At 34.9% G+C, this 11,413-nt stretch overlaps 1 protein-coding gene across 3 annotated transcripts in view; it reads left to right on the plus strand.

Moving 5' to 3' along the window:
- Positions 1-11,207, plus strand: part of LOC123768923 (uncharacterized) — a 280,886-nt gene extending 269,679 nt beyond the window's left edge. For all 3 annotated transcript variants that reach the window (XM_045759745.2, XM_069309127.1, XM_045759749.2), the window contains one exon: positions 3,625-11,207. In XM_045759745.2, coding sequence (XP_045615701.2) covers positions 3,625-4,168 — 544 coding nt within the window. In that variant the 3' untranslated portion in view covers positions 4,169-11,207. The remainder of the gene's footprint in view (positions 1-3,624) is intronic.
- The last annotated feature ends 206 nt before the right edge of the window (positions 11,208-11,413 follow it).

An 11,413-nucleotide genomic window follows, 5' to 3' on the forward strand; every position in this document is an offset into this window, starting at 1 on the left:
GCATTAATTTTAAGGGGTTATATTTGATTTAATTTGATTCTCTCTCTCTCTCTCTCTCTCTCTCTTGCTTTCAGACAGATGTACAAATCTTAAACATTTTAATATCATGGGTACACTTAAAAAGGTGCATTTTTGGTAATAAAATGGTATTAATACTTATTTATTTTTATTTATATATTTATTTATTTATATACAAGAAGGTACATTGGGTTTGTGAGAATACATAGCATAGTACAGTATTTACAATCTTGTAAAGCCACTAGTACGCGCGTCGTTTCGGGCAGGTCCTTAATCTAACAGATAATTTTAAGTAGGTAAATTCTATCAGAATTAATAAAATGATAACAAATACATTGCAAGAAAAAAAATGAGATGAGAGAGATTAGTAAGTATATTAAAGCACATTGGTATATTAAAGCTCTGATTGATTACATTGACAGCTTGATTGGTAATTTAAACAAGATTAATAGAAACCATACAGCAGATTGACAGCACATAAGAAGTCAGCAATGATCACAATGATAAAGATGTTCAGATTGGGTACATAAAGATTGGGAGATTGGGTAGCAATAGATACAGTGCAATTTTAAAGTAAAAGGTAAAAAACTATGAAGATGAAATTAGGTACTTTTTAGTATTGTTTTTGAATGACGCAAAAGTTGGACAGCTTTTCAATTCAATAGGGAGTGAGTTCCATAGACTTGGTCCCTTTATTTGCATAGAGTGTTTACACAGATTAAGTTTGACTCTGGGGATATCAAAGAGATATTTATTTCTGGTGTGGTGATAATGGGTCCTATTACATCTGTCCAGGGAGAGTTTCAGAGCATGGTTTGCATTTAAGAACAGGGTTTTGTAAATGTAAGTGACACAAGAGAATTTGTGGAGTGAGATTATGTTTAGCATGTTTAGGGAGTTAAACAAGGGGGCTGAGTGTTGTCTGAAAGCAGAATTTGTTATTATTCTGATAGCAGATTTTTGCTGGGTGATGATGGACTTGAGGTTGTTTGCAGTGGTTGAACCCCATGCACAGATACCATAGTTGAGATAGGGATAAATTAGTGCATAATAGAGAGAGATGAGAGCAGAGTTAGGTACATAATATCTGATTTTGGAGAGTATACCAACTGTTTTAGAGACTTTCTTAGTTATGTGTTGTATGTGGGTGCTGAAGTTGAGTATCTTGTCTAGGAATAGGCCAAGAAACTTTCCATCATTTTTATTGCTAATGTTTACATTGTCTATCTGAAGCTGAATTGCATTTGTAGATTTGCTTCGAAATAAGATGAAGTAGGTCTTTTCTATGTTAAGAGTTAGTTTGTTGGTTGACATCCATAAGTGGACTTTTTTTTAGTTCATTATTAACAACATTATTTAGTGTATGTGGGTTGGGGTTATAGTAGATGAAGGCAGTATCATCAGCAAACAAAATAGGTTTCAGAATGTTAGAGACATTAGGCAGATCATTGATGTATATAAGAAATAGGAGAGGTCCTAAAATGCTGCCCTGTGGCACTCCAACGGGTATTGGTAGAGTGGGAGAGGTTATATTATTGATGGCTACACATTGGTGTCTATCACTAAGATAGGATTGGTTATAGTCCAGTGTATGGCCTCGAATTCCATAATGATGGAGTTTACGTAAGAGGTAATTGTGATTAACAGTATCAAAGGCCTTTCTCAGGTCAATGAAGAGTCCAATCAGAAACTCATTTTTGTCAAGGGCTGAGTAAATTATATCAAGGAGACTAATAATTGCATCGTTGGTACTCTTTTGGGAGCGGAAGCCAAACTGACAGGGGCTAAGAATGTCGAATTTTATGAGATAAAAGTTGAGCTGTTTGTAGATAATTTTTTCAAATATTTTTGATAGTATGGGTAGATTTGATATTGGTCTATAATTGTTTATGTCTGCCGGATTACCTCCTTTATGAACTGGCGTTACTCTTGCTTTTTTAAGGATATCAGGGAAGGTATGACACTCAAGGGATTTGTTGAACAGCAGAGCTATAGGTGTCACAAGGGCATGGGAAGCGCTCTTGTATACAATGGATGGGATTTCACTGATGTTCCCAGCTTTGGTTTTTAGTAAGTGTATGATGGACACAACATCTGACGGGCTGACTGGTGAAAGGAGAAGAGAGTTTGGATAGCTGCCTGAGAGATATGTGTTGATATGTGTCTGAGTCTGTGGGATTTTACTGGCAAGGTTAGCACCAACCGATGAACAGAAGCTATTAAATTCATTCACCATTTCTAAATCAGATGACGGTGTAAGGCCATCCTTAGAGAGTGTTATCTGGTTATGGGAGTGTTGTTTAGTTCCGAGGATATTAGAGATGGTTTTCCATGTGCTTTTCATGTTGCCTTTTGCTTCTTTGAATCTAGTATCATAATGTGAAAGTTTAGCTTTTCTTATGATACTGGTAAGCACTGATGAGTACCTCATATTATCGCTGTTTTCAGTAATTGACATATTTTCGGTATAAAGAGTCGTAATTTGAAAATGAAAATAGGTGCAGAGTCAGAATTTGGCTCAAAAATCACGCTTGGGAGTCAAATTTCAGACATTTCAAATATTTTGAAAACTGCAGGGGGGTTATGGCAAAGTATGACTCATCGCCGTTTTCAGTAATTGGCATATTTTCGGTATAAAGAGTCGAAATTTGAAAATGAAAAAAGGTGCAGAGAGTCAGAATTCGACTCAAAAATCATGCTCAGTTGTCAAATTTCCGACATTTCAGATTTTTTTTTTAAAACTGTAGGGGGTATGGGCAAAATATGACCCATTGCTGTTTTCAGTAATTGGCATAATTTCGGTATAAAGAGTCATAATTTGAAAATGAAAATAGGTGCAGAGAGTCAGAATTCACCTCAGAAAACACTATTAGGAGTCAAATTTCTGAGATTTAAGATATTTTGAAAACTGCAGGGGGGTTATGGCAAAATATGACAAAGGGCTCCACCTAAGAAGCAGACTTTGCTACAATGGAGGTCTAAATACTACAAATATCACACACCACAGGGTGGAAAAGAACTCAACCCCAACAGGAGTGTTGAAGGCAATAGATACAGTATATCCAAGTGTCAAAATACACTGAAGCAATCTGGAAAGTTTCAAGCAACATAGGCTCCAGACTGGATGGCATCTTCGTTAAGATCCTGTTAGCAGCAGAAACAACCTGTTCTTGCATTTTCGTATAGTCAATATTGACTTATTAAATACGTGCATATGTGACATACTTAACATACTAGTTTACCTTGAAAAGCTTCATAGAAAACACCGACCTTACCTAACCTTCCTAGTATGTTAAGATAAGCATCTTATTGCTTCGTAATTACAATTATTACTTAACCTATTATAGGTATAGGTTAAGTAAGTCCATTCAATGAGCATATTGCTCATTAAATGGACCAATAAACATATACCAAGTTGCATCTAACCCCAACAAAGGTAACAAGGAAGGGGCATAATTAGTTCGGTCACACGACACACATGGTGCATTGGATCATGTTGTAGGAATAAATGATGCATTCAATACAAATATATATTAGGTTTTAGGATAATAAATGATCTAATATGCTGGATTAGGATATTTAAATATTGCAAATGCTAATTTTCAGTGAGCGCCTTCTGTTGTCTTGTTGGAGTATGGATCCTCATGATCGTCCCACATTCAACGAGTTGATGGAAACGTTAACCATGTGGCCTCGTCTTATTACTCCGTGCCTCGAGGTTCCTTCAGCTGCAGTCCAGATTAATGATACAGACTCCTTAGAGTTTGTATTGCCTACTGAGCAGGTTTGCCGAAGAAGTTCTGCACCCAATGCACGTCTTCCAAATACAAGAGTGCGCCACACATCGGGCAATGAAAATGTCCCAAGCACCAATGCAGTTCAACTCAACAGTTTCCCTCGTGCTCCTAACTCGTCTGTTTTAACAAATAATTCTATTTCGTCTACGCCATCCTCTCTCAATCCTCCCGTCTCCTTTAATTCACCAAGTTGGAATCGTGCTCTTCAAGAAAATGGGGGAGGGCCCTCTGTAGAACCTCTGTTGCCTCAGAATGGTGATGCTTATGTGACTAGATACGTTTGTTTACAACGCACCAAATCTGGGGAGAACAGCAATGATTTAGACTCGCCTACCAATATGACTCCCGTGTGATTTGATATGAAAGCTTTTTCTTTTTAAGTTCCCGGTAATATTTTACAATTTAATTTTTTACTGGTCAAAATACAGAACTTTTGACAAGTTTTGGTTATAAATGTAACATGTCCCTTGCCATCAAATGAAAAGACATTTCATTGACAAGGCTTGTGTGTGGTGAGTGAAGACTTGACCAGGTACACTTGCTGGTCATGTAACTTTTATAGAAACACTGTGTTGGTTGTTGTTTATAAACTATTCTGCTATAACTCATGTCCACACAAGAAAGAATGCAAGTAGAAACTTATTGAAATCATTGTGTAATATTTTAAACATTTTACTCAATATAAGAGACAGTATACAAACTGTGTTAATTGTGCATATTATATTTTATGTATATTAGCTGTTTTGGTCAATGAATAGACCAAAGTGTGTACATAATGCTGCATAAACAGAATATGTAACAGTGCAGGAGATCTGAGGTTCCCACTACAGGAAGTGATTAGGGTGCTACTTAGTGTTCAGCAGATGACAACGAAACTCAAAGGCTTTGCGTGTTGTCTTTTGATAGTTGTCAAAACTGGATTAAATATCAGCTGTTTTACTGTAATCATTTATGAATTAATGATAAATTATGTGTGTAGAATGTCAGTGTTGAGGGTGGTAGCCACATCTTTTAATTTCATCATATCTTAGGTTTTTGGTCATATGTCAGTGATTTGAAACATTTTACACAAATAGAAAATATCTTCACCTCACACTGACACACAGATAACTAACAAAATATATAAGCAAATTACTGCATTCAGCAGTTATATTTTTAATATGAGGTGCCAAAAATGTACAAATGATCAATATACATATTGTAGCTTTATTAGCAGCAGTTATTTGATACCTCTTCATTTTCCTGTAAAATATAGTTCCTGCAAAACTGCCTCACGAAGTAGCTAATCATTATATGATTTAGATTTTATACATTTGACCTGTTACTTTGCTCAGATTTTTAATCAAATTACGGGAGGGCTGGGATATGATGATTCACATATTTAAAATATAATTTAAGGTTCCAGTTTTATTTTATTATTTGTTTTAATCAAGAAGTGATTGTAAACAAGGAGTTCCCTTTTTGGGCCCTTAAGGGACCGCATGTGAAGGCGAGTCTGAGTAAACAAAAACAAAAATTGTTTATTGTGTCCCAAGGCTATCTGTATTTTAACTTGCTTTCTTTTATGAAATATTAACATCTGATACACATGGAGAACATACACTGTATAACATTTTGTTTTGAATAGATTGTAAATTTCTGTGTCTAAATATCTAAGGATGTGTAAGTGCAATGTCCTCTAATGGTGTGCTTTACTACATTCTCATATAGTTGTCACTTCATTTAAAACTTACCATGGGTTGATAGTCCCAAATTTTGAGTGTTTAATATACAATAAGCAATTCAGATCATCATACAACAAAATTTACAGGAGTAGAGAACTAGAATACAAGATAAAATCCACAATGGCGTGAATCATCGGAGATTCGAATTCGGGCCTCAGAAGTTGCAGAACGGTCTTATACCTTTGAGTTTTGAATTCGAATCTCCAACAATCCAAGTGAATGAAATGAAACTCAAGATTTTCAATGATGTAACATTCTATGGAACTAAAATTTAAATTTTAGAATTACTCAGACTTTATAAATAAAAATATTTTTCATTGCTGATATTGTTGATAGATATTATTGTATTTGTAGGTGTTGTATATATATATATATATATGCCATAGAAATATTTGAATTTATTTGCTCACTGGGATGGTTGTGATTGAGTATGTTGAGTGATTATTGCCAGGCATTATTATATTACATAGGACTAAATTATAATATGTACAATACTCTTAAAGAGGTTTGTTAAAGACTTGTTGAATTTTATTTTGTGGAGGCATTTATTAAAAGAATCCACAGTTGGAATGCTGGGATGATGCAGAAAAAATGTTACAACAGCAAGGAGCATTATAGTACATACTAGAGTATTTTAATGACAGACATTTGTTTAACATCCGCCACCCAAGACGTTTGAGTGGACTGCTAATTACCATCACGTGTGTACAAATTCTGTATAGTTTTTATATTCACTACCTTAGGATAAATAAAGGGAATTAGATGCAGAAAAACTGTTGAGGAAATATTCTTGTACACATTCATAAACATAATCCCCTGTACACAACACAAAGTTCTTTCCATGTCACATACAAACCAAGAATAAATTTACCTTGAGAAGTATTGTGTGCATCTGGGGCAAGTTTAGCATGCACAACACTACTTTTACACTATGACTAACATATAAACACTCATGTAATTATAACAGACTCCCTAGAACTGTGCACTTAATCCTTCTGCTGTGTATCACATGATGAGCGCTTTCATGATTTTCGTGGCATTTACCGACAACGCTTGTGAGCATCAAGACGTGTAGCAACTGAACGTAAAGTATATAAACTTTTGATTGCGCATGCAACTGTTAAAGTCTATGGGGACTGAATGGCCTTGATTTTATACACTTGGAAAGCCATTAGTGGCCACTTAACCTCGGCGAGGGAGACATGTCGCATGCTTCTGCCTTGCCTCGCCATCCTGTCAACCTGGATGGGGTTCTGGGAGTGGTTCTACTTCCAAAGCCCGGCTTGACTTGTGGCAATTGGTCCACTAGGCTCTTGCTTGGAGCGGCCCGTAGGCCCACATATCCACTACAAACTGGTTGGTCCAGCACTCTTGAAGAAAACTATCTAGTATTTTTGTGGAAGAGCTAGGATACACATGTTTTTATGATATTAATGAAATTTCATAATTTGTAATGACACTAGGGTCTCCCTGAATGAACTTGTGGAAATAGTAGACATTAATGACAGATTGGCAGGAAATACATTCTTTCAAAGCAGAAGTGTGCAGGTGGGAATGGGAGCTAGCAGGCCAGCAGGAGTTACTCCATATACACATTTATGTACGGAATGTATGTAATTTGTGCTCAAATCAAAAGTATAGCAGCTAAACAAAAGTTTTGACAATTTTCCTATAATCTACATGTTCTTTCATTTCATAACTAAAATTATTTGACAAAAAAGTGTGCACACAGGAGGTTGCCCCCAACAAATGCTGCATCGTGATGATTAACACTGCATTCACTTTCATAATACTGTACTGATGAAAGTGGAAAATGTATGAAAGCAAAATTTTAAAACCCTTATTTAAATTTCAAGAATGAATAAAAAACCAACGAAATAAGTGTCTTTAGTTAGTGAAGTGTTAGCAGTCCACTCGGTAATAATGCAGTAACAAATTTCAAAGTAATATAATACAGTATATACAGTACTGTAGTAAAATGCCTCTTCTCTTGCCTGTTATGAGCTCTAAGTTCACTTTAATCATCAATCAATAGAAAGGTCTTAACTCCAATAACAATTGTCATAGTTTTAACTTAAACTGTCCTGAATCTAGTTAGTCTCCCTCTAATAGTATTTAAACAGATTAATATATGTTGTTAAATGTTTTCTATTTTAATATTTTATATGCGACTGGTTGGGTTTAGTAGTGTTGGTGAATCATTTGACTTCATGCAAAACTAGACTTTGTATTTTCTTTTATGACTGTTGCCCCATTGTACATGAAAAAAATAATATTTACCTAAGTTATATCAAAATGGTGCATAATTTAAATTCTTATCCCCCTAAATAAAAATGAAACTTTGGCAAATTTTGACATTTCAAAGAGCAAAGTTGTCATGAATTATTAATTTTAATGAGGTTAAGAGCTAGTCATTATTAAGCTTCCTATGTAATGAATATGTACATTGCCTACTTAATGCTTAAAGAAAATAAGATTGTAAACAGCATATAACATACCTTTGTGATCAGTATTTATATCAGTAGCATGAAGAAAAGTAATGTCTCAGCACTACTAAATTGAATTGTAAGTATAACTTCATTGTCGAACACATCAAATGTCGGCGTATAAAAGTTGTTCAGTGCCGCTATTACCTGTTAGGCTGAAGAGATGAGCTTTCTTTTATGTGACAATATTCACTAAACAAATGAATGTATGTTATGAAATAGTATATTTTATTATACAGATATAGTACTGTGTGTATATATATATATATACAGTATATATATATATACAGTATATATATATATTATATACAGTATATAATTTGTTTTATCATTATAAATGCTTGTCATAATCTTCAGAGTACCGGTACTGTATTATATAAATAAGGATTGTTGCTGCCTTGAAAATATATTTCTGAAGCCTACACCTATCATTAGTCATTGCACTGTGCCTGTTGTGAGTCAGATGTCTTGCCAAAGTTAACCTTTAATGTGAATCCATTGTTAATGTACTGTTGTAATGCTGTTGATATCCAGTTACATGTTTGCATTTGTCTTATTTTAATCCAAGGTTCAATGTAGGAAAGACCTGAAGTGTAGCAGGCATCTCCCCTCCTCCCATCCCATCCATATGTCCTCAGCCATAAGTCTTCAAGGCTGCACCAATGGTGTGTTTAGATTAAGTACAAATGTAGAGTCATGGATGTTGAGTACAAACCTAATAATTGGTCAGTCCTTGATATCTAATTCAAACCTTCATTTTGTATGCTACAGGAAAGCAAAATATTGTAATTACATTTGAAAACATTTACAAAAAATATTTTTGTATGTAAAGCATTATACAATTACATATTGATTGAAAAAGTAATTTAGTAAATTTGAAAAAAAAAAATAGAGAATAAAAATAAAAAATGTTTTGGGAGATGAGGTAATTGTAGTCACAACTCCCAATAGTAGAAAAAACTCCACGGAATGGTCATCGAATTCCATTTTAAATATATTTTTTAACGAGCAGTGGATGTTAAGTGAGAGGATGTTGACGAAAGTGTATATCATCACCGAAGACAAGCTTGGGCTGTATTATCTCTACTTGACTTTATATTTTTGTTGTGCAAGTGTTATAATTTGCTACTAATTACAATTGCTCGGTAGCAAGCATGGTGCTAATGTATCCTTTGTTCTTCAACTTATAATGAATTCTCATTGATATTGTTCAAAGTATGAGTGTTTTGTTGTGACTCAACAGAGTAAACATTTTGTTGTGACTCAACAGAGTAAACATTTTGTTGTGACTCAACAGAGTAAACATTTTGTTGTGACTCAACAGAGTAAACATTTTGTTGTGACTCAACAGAGTAAACATTTTGTTGTGACTCAACAGAGTAAACATTTTGTTGTGACTCAACAGAGTAAACATTTTGTTGTGACTCAACAGAGTAAACATTTTGTTGTGACTCAACAGAGTAAACATTTTGTTGTGACTCAACAGAGTAAACATTTTGTTGTGACTCAACAGAGTAAACATTTTGTTGTGACTCAACAGAGTAAACATTTTGTTGTGACTCAACAGAGTAAACATTTTGTTGTGACTCAACAGAGTAAACATTGCTAATTGCTTTAATTACACACAAAAAATTGTTTTCGCTTAAGAATCACTTAACTAGTGAGACTCAAGTAAAATTCTAGTCTCATGTGTAAAATTTTATATATATATATATATATATTATATATATACAGTATATATAATGTGTGAGAAAGCTGCATGAACGCGCAAGCCATATATCACTAAGAACTCTTTGACCCGGCCAGGATTGGAGCCCAAGCCGTCCAGGATCACCATTAACGTACACCGTACCGTGACCACCGCTCATTGGTGGTGCATAGACGATCATTGGTGCGGTGGTCACAGTACTGTGTACGTTTAGGGGTGATCCTGGACGGCATGGGTTCGAATCCTGGCCGGGTCAAAGAGTTCTTAGTGATATATATATATAATATATATAATATATTTTACACAACTTGCTAATGGTCCAGGACGGACCAAAACGTCATCATCGTTTCCTCATTTTTCAGATGTGTGGGTTTTGAATCTGCACTTCAGCTATGTTATTGTGACTTGTCTGCAAATTTAATCTTAATTTTGCAACTGTTTACATTCTCTTCAAATAAAACAATATTCCAGATATCTGGTTTTCCAGAGTTGTCCTGTGGTACTCCTAGTCTCCATGAATTAGCTAGGCCTTGGCTGACGATGGCCGATATTCTCTTAATCCAACAAATATCATATATGTAATATGCACTAACTTTAATGTAATGTTATGATGTAGAGTTTTACTTTACTGATGATATAACTAAAAGTTCTGTTATTTAGCCTAAGTATACATATCTGATATTTTGGATAGGTAATCATTTAACACACTATATATAGATATATCATACTGATGTGCTCATGTGAAATTTTTTATCATTTGCAGCATTGTCATTGAACCCTGTTTTGGGTAACCTCTTAAGTGTTACTGCAGCCTAACCACAGCCACTTATGATTGCTCAAGTGTTTATACAAGTTGTGTTGAGGGTTACAATCAAAGTTGGGATGGTCAACATGGTTAAGAGAACAACATGTCAGGCCCTTTCCTTACGTCAGGTCTAAATGTGTGTGAGTGTAACATGAAGGGATTATTTGGCTCCATTTCCTTACTGTACCGACTAACCTGCTTTGATTGTTTAGGACATTTGCATATGGGATGCAAGATTCAGTGTCTGTATTAAGCCAGAATTTTATCAAAATAAATACTGTTCCATTCCTGTTATTTGTTTATTCTAATGAAGACATGTTTGATTTCAAATCTGGAGGCTGGCCTCATCCTTAGTAATGTAGATTATTTAGAGTCAAGCTACTGAAGTGGGAAACTAATACACTGTATATGTGTGTGGCACTACAGAAGAAGGAAACAAATGTTTATACAGTGGACCCTCCGAAATCTGTTATGTTTTGGACCCAATCCGATTTCACATGAAATATGGAGTGCTGAATACAGCAATTACCCTCTTATTTGGCTATTACATCACTAAATTTTCAATATTGCTCATGGCAAATGACACAATACAGGTCTCTGCAAATTTAAACATATACAAATAATGATTTTGTGTAGATATAAATACTAAATATATATGAACAAATACAACTTTTATTTTCTTCACCTACCTTTTTGTAGCACAGGTAAGGGTCTGTGGTAATTAGACGGACCTGGCACAAAGCGGTCTCAAGAAAGGAAGAAAAACGGCTCAACCATGAGACCTCGAGAAGGAACTAGAAACGAGACAATGGAGACGTCGAGAGGATGCCTTCCCAGACAGACCCTTACCTGCAGGAGGAGGATGTACTGACCAA

This window comes from Procambarus clarkii, chromosome 64 (assembly GCF_040958095.1).
Source record: "Procambarus clarkii isolate CNS0578487 chromosome 64, FALCON_Pclarkii_2.0, whole genome shotgun sequence".
NCBI classification, from domain to species: domain Eukaryota; kingdom Metazoa; phylum Arthropoda; class Malacostraca; order Decapoda; family Cambaridae; genus Procambarus; species Procambarus clarkii.